Raw genomic sequence first — 14307 nt, 5'->3', positions numbered from 1 at the left:
CCACAAATTAACAATTTTAAACTTTAACGAAACCTTCAATCAAATTAAAATTTGGTTGCCGGGGGTAATGATGCACTCCAGTCATGTTGTACTGCAACAACAAATTGTTACGAATTTATGCATTCGACATTGATGCAACTGATAAGTGACAATTCCTTCCAGCTAACATTGTTCAGCTTTCAACGCTCCAGTATTTACTCAGAATACTGCATTTTTAGCAATGGAATTGAGATGGCCATTAATTGAGTATCTGGCACCTGTTGCTATTTCAAGTTTGTTGTGCCGTCAGTTTGGCGACTTCTTCTTATCTTTAGATTTTGCATGAATGTGACATTAAAGCCATATGGCAACAATGCAAAAAATGTAGGTTAACAGGGCAAGGAGGGACAGTAAAATTAACAAGAAATTTCGCGAGTGAAAGTCCCCCTTTAAAATGAAAGAACCGCTTCAGTTCCGTATGGGATAAGATGACTTCAGTGCAGGGAGCAGTACAAGCTGAAGCAGCCTCACAGTATCAACAGCTTTGAATTAAAAGGGGGCTTCCTCCATGAGAAAGTTTAGTAAATCATTTATAATTTCTTTGCATATATACAATGTAAAGGTGTAAATCAAATTCAAAGATATTGGGATAGAAATTCTTTTTTTCGAGCGACGAAATGGGGCCTCATTAACATATTATTTGGGTGACCTGCCGATGCCTCCATAGGCAGATTGCCCATTTTAAGAAGGTGAACGTCAGGCCAATAGCCTCACCAGCAGCGCCCCAGGTCAAGTCCTGGGTGGGGCTGGGGAGCACCAATAAGGGTAGGGCACAGTTGGGAGTACTGTGGATTTGGGGCAGCCCCCCTGCTCCTCCTGGCTCCACAGGAATTATTTTTGATTTTTTTTTAAACAACTTACCGGCCGTTTAAGAATCTGAAGTGGAGCAGGCATGGCTCCTGCTCCACTCATCGCTATCCAGTTCCACAAAGTAGGCCTAAAACAAGGATAGGCCCCTCATTTGCATAAGTAAAGGGGCTAATGCCTGTTTTAGATGGCCACCAGGAATCCCTGCAAAAGAATCCGGCCCAATATTGGGTCAGACTTCTTTCAGGTCCAATTTGGATACAGGAAGTTGGCCCCTAAAATTGGCCCACATTGTGCCTGCTTTACGCCCGTAAAACAGGGGCAACGATATCCAATTTCTACCCTATTGTATCAGAAGTAGGGTGTTCTCTTTGTGTCCCTGCCAACATTCCTCCTTCAACCAATTCATCAAAAAAATTTATTCATCCTCAGGATGTTTACATCACTGGCAAGGCCAACATTTACTGCCCATCCCTAGTTTGATACAACTGATCAGCATGCCGAAGCCACTTGAGGGGGCCGTAAAGGATCAGTTACATTGATGTGGGACTGGAGTCACAGGCCAGACCAGGTAAGGACAACAGGTTTCCTTCTCAAAAGGACATTAGCAAACCAGCTGTGTTTTTGCAACAATCCAATAGCTTCATGCCCAGTTTTTTAACTGATGCCAACTTTATTTTATTGAAATTTCGAACTGAATTCAAATTGTCAACTGGCCTGTTGGGAATTGAACTCAAGTTCTGATTGGAATATTATTCCAGACCTCCAGATTACTAGTTCAGCAACACAACCACTACAATACTGTACCCTTGAATGCTTTTGAGATATCCTAAAGATGTAGCAAAGTGTTCTCTAAATGCAAGTTCTTTCTCTTTCATTCAAGTTAAGACTACATAGATATATAGAATATACGGCACAGAAATAAAGTCATTCGGCCCACCCAGTCCATGCCGGCATTTATGCACCACTCGAACCTCCTCCTATTCTAACTGATCTAAATCGATCAGCATAACCCACTATTCCTTTCTCCCTGGTATGCTTATCTAGCTTCCCCTTAAATGCATCTATACTATTCGCTTAAACTACTCCCTGCAGTAAAAAGTTCCACATTCTCACCACCCTCTGGGTAAAGAAGTTTCTTCTGAATTCGCTATTTGATTCCTTGGTGACTTAAACAAAAATTCATTCCTGGGATGTGGGCGTCGTTGGCAAGACCAACATTGCCCATCCCTAATTGCCCTCGAGAAGGTTCTTGAACTGCTGCAGTCCGTGTGGTGAAGGCACTCCCATGTGCTGTTGGAGAGGGAGTTCCAGGATTTTGACCCAACTATCTTAGTTTGTGTATATAAAAAATTATTGTGCACTTACTCGAGCTTTCCCTTTTGAGCTTTAAACTGTTCATACAAAACTGAGAATGTGCCAGCAAGCTGGAATTTCAAGTGTTTAAATTATTTTCAATATAATCTGTTCAGTTTGTAAACATGAGTTTAAAACTATACTTTGCGGGTGATTTGTGCTAGGGTGCAACATCAGAAAGCTTGTGTGTGCATAGTGTTGTTTATGAAAGATTTTGACTTAATTTTTGTTCATATAGTATTCTGCCAAAAATATGTTCGAATTAATAAAAACCTGATCTGAGCTGAACACTTTCTGTTTTGAGCAGCTCTTATATTACTTCTAAATTTGGTGCATTAGCAACTCTATCTGTCTTCAGTTTGAATAAGTTCAGATGCTGTCTGTCTCCATTTTTTTTCTTTGTTGTATATTATGTTCAACTATTGCACTTTTGAGTCAAATGCTTGAAGCTGTCTGAGATTGAAATTCAAAGTGAATTTGTAACCCTACCCAGCTACTCAGATATGATTTGTACTATTAAATTTAACATGTTAGGAGCTCAATCAGTACTCCTTTTTATTATTTGGAGATTTCTATTATAATAAATGTTGCAAAAAATTGTAATACAGTTTCCACATGACAAAAACATGCGGACACTTATATTTTATGTTAAGTAAATGAGGGAAAGCACAGAGGGCTACACATTCATTTTCACTGTCTGTCACAATCTATTAAGCTTTCACTCACTCTTAGGGCTGGATTTGACTAACCTCGGCAGGTCCGGGGCAGGAGACGTCCTTGGCGAATCCCGGCCCCGCAACTGTGCTGATCCAGGACTCCGATCTAATTTCACCTTGATTGTGCTTGTTAAGCCTGCCCTGCGAGGTTCCCAATTAAAAGGAGGCGGGTTTGATGACATCATTTGATGAAGCGTCATCAGCCAGTTTCCTTAAAAGGACCATGTCCGCAATCATTTTGACAGTTGTGCTGTCAATATTCTGCAGCACGGAGGAGCTGCAAACACTGACAAGCACTGCACAAAGGTGCATGGCTGCACCCAGGCTCTCCCATGACTCCCTCCATATGCACGCAGGGAGGTTCTCTTCCATTCCAATGGGCGGAAGAGACCAATGCAGCCTGATTGCACATTACACAGGAGGGCACAAGCAGGGATGTCGTCAGGAGGACCTGGCTGCAGTGGTACAAACCTTTCAATGATCTCAGTAGATCACAAGACGTTACTGCAAAGCCACACTCAACCTCATCCTGCTGTGCCACTCATCACATCCCCATCACTCTGCCTTCCCTCCCCTACTCCTGTACATCCTTACTCACTCCAACTTACCTTGCACCTCCACCCACCCCTCCCTCTCTATCTATATTTTCACTTCTCCATCTCACTAGCCACCCATCACACTCACCCTCATCCATGTCCAATCATACCAACTAACAACACACAGGGGTAGTGGTATTATAGCCAATGTTCATGTAAAGTTTTTGTTAATGTGTTGTCAAACACTGAAATATTTATTTCCAACACTTTGCCTTCTTGGACAGATCTGTGTGTACTTTTGGAAGTGGCTTAGTAAGTTGCAGTAAATGGTGAGACTTAACGGTAGCCCCCAACCCCCTCCCTCCCCTCCCCAATGGTGATGAGTGCGAAAGGAATGGTTTGGGCATTATAGGGATGCTTTATGGTGTTGGCGTGGGGTGGTGCCAACCTGGCCCATGAAGTGGCAGCCAGGGTGTACAGCATCAAGTGACACTAATCTGGCCATGGCGAGGCCATCCCTGGCCTCCTGGACTGCAATATGGTCAGGTGCTGATGCCCTGTGTCCTGTGCAGCATCAGGTGATTGCAGAGACAGTTGGTGCTGTTGTTAGTCATGCTGATGTGCTTCATAATGTTGGTGTTGGGGCTGATCGTGGTGGGATTCTGAGGACCAACATGAGATTTTTTCAAGGGCACCGATGCTGATGGAATAGATGGCAACTGAAGTTGAGATGACAGAAGCGATCTGTCAATGGTGAGAAAGGTTGCTCCAAGGAGGTGCCACTGGATAGAGAGTTCACTGTAAACATTCAAACCTCCATAAAGCTGAAAAGTGTATTCCAAATCCTGAAGGCTCCAGCTTCTAAAATTGGAAATTGAACAGCTGTGAAATGGTAGCATTTATACCACTTTTGCAGCTGTCAACTAATCACAGCAATTCCACAGATTTACAACTCTCTGAGAGAAGAAATTTCTCCTCATCTCAATTTTAAATGGGCGGCCCCTTATTCTAAGATCATGCCCTCTAGTTCTAGTCTCCCCCATTAGTGGAAACATCCTCTCTGCATCCATCTGCAAGCCCCCTCATAATCTTATACGTTTCAATAAGATCACCTCTCATTCTTCTGCATTCCAATGAGTAGAGGCCCAACCTACTCAACCTTTCCTCATACGTCAACCCCCTCATCCCCGGAGTCAACCTAGTGAACCTTCTCTGAACTGTCTCCAAAGCAAGTATATCTTTTCGTAAACATGGAAACCAAAACTGCACGCAGTATCCCAGGTATTGCTTCACCAATAACAGGTATGGCTGTAGCAAGACTTACCTGCTTTTATACTCCATCCCCTTTGCAATAAAGGCCAAGATTCCATTGGCCTTCCTGATCACTTGATGTACCTGCATACTATCCTTTTGTGTTTTATGCACACATACCTCCAGGTCCCGCTGTACCCATTCTTGTAAATCATTTCTGAACTCTCTCTAAGGCCTTCACATCCTTCCTAAAGTGCAGTGCCCAGAATTGAACACAATACTCCAGCTGAGGCTGAACCAGTGTTTTATAAAGGTTCATCATAACTTCCTTGCTTTTGTACTCTATGCTTCTCTTTATGAAGCACAGGATCTCATATGCTTTTTTAACCACTTTCTCAACCTGCCCTGCCACCTTCAATGATTTGTGCACATATTCCCCCAGGTCTCTCTGTTCATGCACCACCTTAAAAATTGTACCCTTTGGTTTATATTGCCCCTCCTCGTTCTTTCTTCTAAAATATATCATTTTGCACTTTTCTGCATTAAATTTCATCTGCCACGTGTCTGCCCATTCCTCTTAACATATTCACTCACTGTCAATGCATTTAATTTACTTCCTCAGTCTTACTCCCACAGCTCTAGCACTGAATCAAACTTACACTCGCTTTCAGTCTACCTCTCACACAGTATTGGTCTTGTCTTGCGCCGTCTCCCTTTGTTTCTCTCTCCCTTTTTCACACGCACACTTTTTCTCTCAACCAGTTTTTGAGTGTTGCTTTGTGTGTCTCCTCATCCTCCTCAGTTATCTTCTGCCATTGACACATTGACATATTTGCTGAAAAATGGAAACTAGCGCCCGATTATAGCCCATTTATCACCGGCCCAACTTTTGGCACTGCTGAATGAGCTGCATCGCCCAGCCTACTTTAAAAAATATATGACATCATCCTCATGCAAGGCCAAGAATAGTGTTCATAATGGACTATTTGCTCATAATTGCACCCGATTATAGCCCAGATTATCGGCAAGCGTTACTTTCGGCATTTCGCCCATAATTCGTCCAAATGATCGCTGGCCCAAAAATAGACTGAAGAAAAGTTGCAATAACTCGGGACTACTCGGCACTACAGGGAGGATCTGTAGTAAAAGGCTATCAGGAGAATTAATTTGTGAGTGATTTTAAGGGCCTTTTTGACTCTTGCCAATCATCTAATCACTTTGTATTTGTTGAGGACAAATTAAGGGCATTTATAGCGATTTATAGTGATGGGGGGGCCTGTAATTTCTCAACCAGTATTGATCACTAGTCACATGCTGTAGAATAGAGATGGGAGAATAAAATGAGAAAAGTTACATACAAGTACATTGCTGTAATGTCAGGGTTAATATTAATCATGGATTTTTCCCCCCTCTGGTCCACAGTACAAGTCGAAGCAGAACTAGGGTATATCATCTGTTGAGGAAGGAAATGGAGTTTACCTCATGTGACTGATAGATTTTATTTTATAAAGCAACAGGGACTAGAATAAAAGAAAGGTTCTATAATATTACTGATGGGGACCAGGTCCCCTGTTCGCTCTGTCAACCCCCGTGGGAAAAGTTCTTTGTCAGAAAAAAACATGCATGCGCAGAATAGCATTGTATAACTGAATACATCGCTAAGGCCCATTTCACATCACTAAGGCTATCGCCCAAATTAAAAAGGTGAAACTAGCGGTTTTTAAAATGGGTTATATTGCAGCGATCCTGAAAAATAAAAAAAGCACTAAAGCTGGAAATATCGCATAGTGGAAAGTCTAGCTCACTGTTCCTCAACAATATAATTTTAAGCAATATTTATGCTAACACCCACCTTTACCTCTCTGCTTTCTGCATCAATCTCAAGGTTGCTGCTATACTCTCAAACTGCAAATTAAGATAAGTCAAAATGCCCTCCAGCCTATTGATGAAACCTTTCTTTGGATCCTACCAGCACATGCCTCTAGCCTTCTAGCCTTGACTCCATTAACTTCGCCAGCTGCTTCAGACTAAGTCCGTAGCTGTGGTACCATGGCATACTGCTTGAATCTGAGCCCAATCTCATCCACTGCTAAAACTGCTTATCTCACTGAAACATACAAAATTCTTACAGCACTTGACAGGGTAGATGCAGGGAGGATGTTTCCCCTAGCTGGGGAGTCTAGAACCAGGGATCACAGTCTCAGAATATGGAGTCGGCCATTTAGGACTGAGATGAGGAGAAATTTCTTCACTCAGAGGGTTGAGAATCTTTAGAATTCGCTACCCAGAGGGCTGTGGAAGCTCAGTCATTGAGTATATTCAAGACAGAGATCGATAGATTTTTGGATATTAAAGGAATCAAGGGATATAGGAATAGTGTAGGCAAGTTGTGTTGAGGGAGAAGATCAGCCATGATCCCAGTGAATGGAGGAGCAGACTCGAGGGGCCGAATGGCCTACTCCTGCTCCTATTTCTTATGTTATTATGATCTTATGCTTTCTTTCATCATTGCAACATCACCTCCCTCTGCCACTTCTCCTTCCACTGCCAGCGAAACCCTAATCCATATTTTTATCTCTTCAGGTTTACTCTTTAAACACTGTTCTAACCAGCCTCTATCCTCCATAAATTACAACTTATTTAGAATGCTGTGGCCTGTGTCCTCACCAGCACAAAGTCCCACATGCCATCATCTTTGTTTTTTCCACTGACTCCCTGTCACACAGCTAATTGAATTTATCACCCTCATTTTCACTTTCATGGCCTCACTCCACCCTATTTCAATAATCTCCTCATACGGTTTATACCCTCCACTTCTCTGACACCTAGTGCCCGCTCCCTTCACTCCACCACTTGTGAATGCTCTTTTACCCATTATACCCATGTCCTGTGGAACTGCTTCCATAAATCCCTGTCATCTCCTGTCTTGCTTTCAACCTTTGCCTTTAACCATGTTGGCTCCACCCCACAACACCCACCCCTTTCCTCTGCCTGCTCAATGTCTACTTCATTCTTTCTCATTGTAAAATGCATTGAGGTGACTTTATGTATGTGAGGAGATGTATAGATGCTATAGAAATGTAAGTTGTTGCATGACTTATGATTTCATCACTTGGTAGACAGTGCAATTAGCTATCAATTAAGATATTTTTGTCATCGAATGATGGTGAGATATTGCCTATATTTCCAACAACTGTAACAATTAATGTGTATCAATATTTGTATTTTTATAATGGTGATTGTATGAACGAGTCAACATAGCAAATTCAAATCAGAAGTAGTAATGTGATCTTTGGAGAATGGGAACAAAATGCAAGAAACTGGTATGCAGGCTAGTCCATCGTGATTGCTTTAAGTACCAGCTGAACATCTGCATTTTTATAGCAGTGAATGTCAGTTATCGTAACCCTACTTATACAAAATTAATAAAATTGGTTTTCTTGCCAATTTACTCTTTTATCCCTTCTCTTTTGAAACTACTGACTACACTGATAGGTTCCATAGATGCCAGCTGTTCTCTGGTACATTGCCCACATCTGTTTCTGGACAATAAGTACCAGCAGCCAATTTGACCACTCCGGTGCTCGCCATATCCACACACACTTTCCATCAAGAGGAACTGGGATGATTCATAACCTCCCCCCTGCCCCCCCCCCCCCCCCACCCCATCCTGGGGGCACTGAGGCCAATTTTAGCACCTGCCAATTGGAGCATCCAAAGTTGCATTCTTTGTCAATTGGTTTAAATGAATTATAAACTTTATGTTCCAGCTAACCATATGTAGCCTGGCTTTATTGATTTAGATTTTTCTTAGCATCAAAAGACTCGTCAGCTTTTATTGTCCGAACTTGCAACATTGTCCTCAAAGTTTCACGATGTCTGATGAAATGGTGAAACTTAAAGCCTGTCACAGAGATTCTGAGAATTAGTTTGAGTGACCAGTTTCCATGATTTGCTGACACTGTGTAAACACAAGAAGCTACTAGTTGAACCATTTTGAATGATTAATTAACACATTATCAACATTTGGTGAAAAATATCTTGTGGATTAAACAATAATTAAACCACCTTATACCACCATGTCAGCTAATCCAGTGTAGTTGCCAATGAGACACCAAAACCAGACAAAATAAATGTGCCAATAACAAATTTGTCACAACATAATGACTTCATGCAAAGAGAATCTGTGGCCTACTTACTCTGTTTGATTCTTAAATTGTTAAGATAAATGGAAGGTAAAATTGTGAAATCCTTACTTAAATAAAAAAAATATTGGTATGTATGTATGCGCTGCTTAGTATGAAATTGTGCTTATTGGTTTGGCTGCTAGTTGTTGTGAAATATGATCTCCATTTTCATATTTGGAACTGTGTCTATTATATACGTACCGCTTCTCTATTGGATGGTGGCCGAAATATCTCTGCATCTGATGTGTCCCATGAGGAGTCTCCTTCTCCTGTTATCAAAGACAGATATTTTAAGAAGCAGGAAATATACTAGCTTCTTTGAGTAAACCACTGCTTGACACATTTCTTTTGGAAATGCTCTGCCCCATAAGGAGGGCATGCAATAGGGAGAAGTAGCATGTGCCATCAGACTGGAAACTCGAGAGTACTTTAGACACAAGTCATAAGGTCTATTATGATACATATTTTAAATTCCTACTTCTTACAGTTTGTATATTTAGTCTATAACCTTATTGCTTTATTTTCCACAGTTCCAATTTCTTTGTGGAAGAGTGTTTGACAAATCTTTTTGAGGATAGAGAAGTGCTCTACTTCACATTCATCATAATAGTGGCATGCAGAATTGATAAAATTATATTGTTTTGATTAGCGGCATTGCATCTTCTGTTCATCAGATATATTTTGTTTATTTTCAAACACTTTTTGATGATGATGGTCCTTTAAATTCCAGCTGGAGGGAGACATGAGTTAAGGGTAATCTTAGATCAGTTTCTGGTGGGCATGAATCTGCATCACAAATTGCTCATAATTTGATCCTAATTTGCACTAAATTAGTAATCTCAATCAAAAATCTTACATGCACAATAGGGGTTGCTTATCTGAGGATTTAGACCGTCTGAGGATTTACATTGTAGATTGTTCTGGCAAAGTAGAGAGAATGTTACTCTACATCTGGTACATGTCATACCTGATCTGAAATTGCTTGATACTGACACAAGATACCAAAAGTTGGATAAATATTGCATTCCCTAATGAGTACAAAATGTTCCAAAAGTTATATATATATATATATGTGTGTGAAGTAGAAACATGTAAAGATGTAGAAATTACCTCTGCAAACCTGGCAACAAGAGTCAGGAACAGTTATTGGGAATGGGCAGGTCAGCTTTGGGCATGTCCTCAAGCCACAGTACACATTTCCTTCCTTCACATCAGAGAAAAGAAGAAACCATTAGCATTTTCAAGACCACAGGAGCATTCCTGCACTCTTATGAAAAATATTCTCAACACTAACACTTTAGAACACTGACTGTCATTAGCACTAATGAATATCATCTGTACTGTTTCATCAGAATTCAGCCAGTCAGATTTCAATATTCAAATGAAACTGTTTTATGGTGCTTCAGCAAAGGCATTAAATTGTGACTTTCACAGAAAATTGGACAGAATTATGGCACGTGATCCACGATACAAAGAAAAAAATAGAATTTGAATTATTCTGGCATTATAAACCAGTGGGCCTAATTATAAGTGTACAAAATTGCAGAATGCAATTCCCAAAACACCAATAAAAACTCATGTAATAAAAACAGAATTTTACTTATTCCTTTACTATAAAACAGTTTCCTTACGCAATGATAAGCCAACATGTTACACAACACAGTGGTAGGAATGTATGATCACCTAGATAACAAATTTTTTAGAACATAAAAATAAGAAAAAGGTGAAGAATTGCCTGTCCATATGTAGAGCAAAGTCATATACACATTCTTTGTGAATGCAGTTGCTAATTAGCAAGCTGAGTAATTCTTCTCCAACCACCTTTTTAGATACAGAATAAGGTCATTTCTGCCCAACAAGCCCCATCCCTAATTTCAGCTGAGCTATTAGTGGGGGGAAGAGTGGCAAACAAAAAGTAATTTCACCAGTCAGAACAACATCAGTAGGTATAGGAGCAGGTCACTTCCTCAACCTCCTAGTTGGGAATGTTCGATTAAGAATGGAGAACCTAAAAAATTCAGTAATTTAACCCCCTAAGAAAGCAGAATTATTATGTAGCAAATATAACTGTATGGTGTATTCATAGGAGACCTCAGTGTTGTTTATAAAAGCATTTAATGTCTACTTTTGATACAAATGTATTTAAAATTACATTGGTGATGTGATCCAAACACCAATGGGATATAATAAAATAAAAATGTATAGGCGAATAGGGAAAGGGCAGAGAAATGGAACTAAGTTGTAATATTTTCAAAGAGCCAGAATAGATGTGATGGGTCACCTGGCCTCCTTCTCTGCTGACAAATGCTATGACAAAATTAATACTACAAAATCATTAAATAAAACAATATTGCTAAATAATATTGGAATCCAATGTAGGCTTCTTCCCAATGTTAGCCGCATGATGGATTTCCAGTTACAGTTTGTGCTGTAGTTGAAGGAAATTCAAGATAACAAACTTTCACTGCTGAAGGGAGGTAGGAACCTAATCAAATAATCTGATGAGAATCTTTAAACCAAGTGATAATCTACCAAATGTGTTCCTCAATAGATAGAAATCTGAAATACTATAGATCTGAATCTTTTATATTTGTATTAGGCAGACATAAAATGTAAATAAACAGAATATTCAGTGGTGATTTTTGAAATATTGAAATTATGTGTTCCAATATGCTATACAATGTGTTGGCTGGTGCACCAACTTTCTAATGCTTCATTATATCATTTTTGATGTATCCAAATAGTTCATTTGGCGCTTATTCTGTGCCAAAAGTATTTATTTTAGTTCCCTGTGAGTTGTATTTTGTCATATCAAATACTCAACATAGGGTTTTATAAACTAGTAAACAATTATATATCTAGAATTGACAATCAATCATCATTGTTTGTCAGTACTCGAATTACAAAGTAATTGCTAAGTATTTACAGCACAGAAACAGGCATTCAACTCGGTATTAATGCTCCACACGACCCTCCTTCCACCTATCTTTTTCTAAAGTATAACAAAAGAATTCTTGCAAAGGTTTGATTAATTCTATTTAGTTAATCCCTACTAACTATTATAAATAATAAAGAAGATAAAAATCTCTTGATGTACTGTTGGGTACAGGCAACACCTTTCGTATTAATCCATACAGACCCAGAAGGTCTTAGTCTTGATTTTGGTCTCTGTTAAATTAGCTGATCAATGCTCTAGAACAGTCCAATTGGTTTTAATGTTTCTGGGGCTAGAGAAGAGAAAATAAATCAGCTTGGGGTCCTGTTCCTGATCACATTCCAGTGATCTTCACCTTGGAGGGAGCAGATATTTCCTGAAATTGTTTATTGACATTGGCAGAGAAAGCTATTAAACTGACAAAAAACATGAAATAAACTGAAACTTTTTTTTACATTTTTCCTCTCTTGTTTTTACCTCAAAAAATGAAACTGTGACAATGTTCTATTGCATGTTTGGCCCTGTTAAGGCCTCATTAATGAGCTGTCAGAATGTGTCAGTTTTCTGCTGGGAAAATTAAAACAACCAGCTAGCAATTAGATCACCCAATGAACTAGAGTTAATCCAATGAGGCTGCAGATTTACTCTTTGACAGAGTATCTCTTCAATATAGATTTTGCTGTAATTGTTAGATCCACTCTTCCTGCAGGTGGGAGAATGTTGTCTGGGAGTGTCGGCCCCCTCCTGTGAAATCAAAAACTTCTAAATTTGGATCTTTAACTTAAAACAAGTACAACAAAGGCCAGAACTAGCTAATAAATAATTTAAATATGATTTTCACTGCAATCTGCACAAGTAGACCATGCACAACACTTTAAAACTTGAATTATTGGACACTTTTTGTTTCTAAATTCAAAGTTCGGATGTTGATTATGTGCATAACAGGAAATGTTTTTGTTTTATTGCCATGAATCTATAAATCATTCTTTCAAAATGCAAAAAATGGCTTGTCAGTAAATTGAGCTGTCCAAGTTTGCTGCTCAGTCGGTTTTTCCACAATTTTCCACTTTCTGGAGCTGGTCTTAATGTCTTTGGTTCTTATTTTATTAGTTAAGTAGCCATTATGCCATTTGAGAGGCACAAAACATTATTGCAGACGGATCCTGATTGGCTAGGTTACTGTTGGCAGGCCGAACAAAATCTTACAGAATAAACCCACCCACCAAAAAACTGAAGTAATTGGCAAACTTATTCCCTACAGTTAAAAAAAATATACAGTCAATGAGCACACTGGCCTCTAAAAGTGTAAAAATGACCCAGGTGAAGGCAGGATAAGGGTTGGCATGAGGCTCTCCACAGTGAAATAGTCTGCTCACTCATCAACCATTGCCATTTGGATGAGGTACTAGAAAATTGCTACCACCCATGGACCTGTATCCCAGCAAGTCAGTGGCTTCAAGAGAAGATGAAGGGAGAGGATTGGGGGACAAAAAAGAGCCTGTATGGCTGGAGATTTTTTTTAAATCTAGCTTTCAGGCCCCATCGCGTCACATAGACATTGTTTCAAATATCTATTTAAGAGGAAATGTTAAACTGTATGTGGCTGCATAGAGAAAATCTGCATTAATTTCTCTTCATGATTTTGGTTAAATGTGAGTCAGAAGCACAACCCTTTGTATCTGTTGATTGTCAATTCATTGAACAGTATTGTACACATTAAGCACAAAAATTGAGACCACAGGATGAGCCTTTCAATTGCCTGAATTATTAAGTTTTTCATGCTCATGAAAATGTATTATTTCAATTAAACCTTCAACGCAATGAAAGAACAGTACTTTTGTGCAGAAACTGGACTTCCATTTTGTGTTTTTAAGTAGAGCTGATTTGACCTCAGGCTAAGGAGAGGTGCTGTCTGCTGCAGAGGATATTCTCAGTGGTGTATGAAAACATGACTTGGAGCCAATATGAACACAAGTATGTTCCAATCTTCTCTCTTGCTTTTGAGAATAAGCTTTTGTTTAAAAAAAATCCTACGCCTAAGTCTTTTGGATTATTTTTGCTGTCTATTTTAACCGATAGAAATAACACATTTGCAGTAAAACTTAGCAAAAACGTTAAACATGACGTGCAAAAAGGTGCCTTGACTCATCCTGCTCGTCTTATATTTTTTTAATCAACTTCCACCAGGCTTTTCTTTTGTTTGCAATTGCTTGTCTGGATGTAAACAGAGTTAATTTATACTCTCATTTTTCTCGTGCAAAAATAAATAGAAGGCGCTGTGCTACGTCCTCCCTAATAGCTTGGCTAACATGAAATGTTTCTATTAATTCGGCGCCACCAATTTGGCATTCCCGCCGCTACAACGAGTGGAAAACAATCTCACAAATAAATGTCCACAAACCGACGTGTGTTTTGGCAGCAGATGGCTGGAGTAGCACTGAGACGCCAGCATTCGACATGTAAAAAAAAAGCTGCAAGGA

At 39.6% G+C, this 14307-nt stretch overlaps 1 protein-coding gene across 9 annotated transcripts in view; it reads right to left on the bottom strand.

Moving 5' to 3' along the window:
• Window positions 1–14307, bottom strand: part of chrdl2 (chordin-like 2) — a 122634-nt gene that overhangs the window by 33422 nt on the left and 74905 nt on the right. For all 9 annotated transcript variants that reach the window (XM_070882755.1, XM_070882758.1, XM_070882751.1 and 6 more), the window contains 2 exons: window positions 10003–10096; window positions 9094–9161 (listed from right to left, as the gene is read on the bottom strand). In XM_070882755.1, the coding sequence (XP_070738856.1) occupies window positions 9094–9161; window positions 10003–10096 (162 nt within the window). The remainder of the gene's footprint in view (window positions 1–9093; window positions 9162–10002; window positions 10097–14307) is intronic.

This window comes from Pristiophorus japonicus, chromosome 6 (assembly GCF_044704955.1).
Source record: "Pristiophorus japonicus isolate sPriJap1 chromosome 6, sPriJap1.hap1, whole genome shotgun sequence".
Classification (NCBI taxonomy): Eukaryota; Metazoa; Chordata; class Chondrichthyes; family Pristiophoridae; genus Pristiophorus; species Pristiophorus japonicus.
The sequence above is the reverse complement of the archived record's forward strand: the minus strand, read 5'-3'. Positions and strand labels throughout refer to the sequence as shown.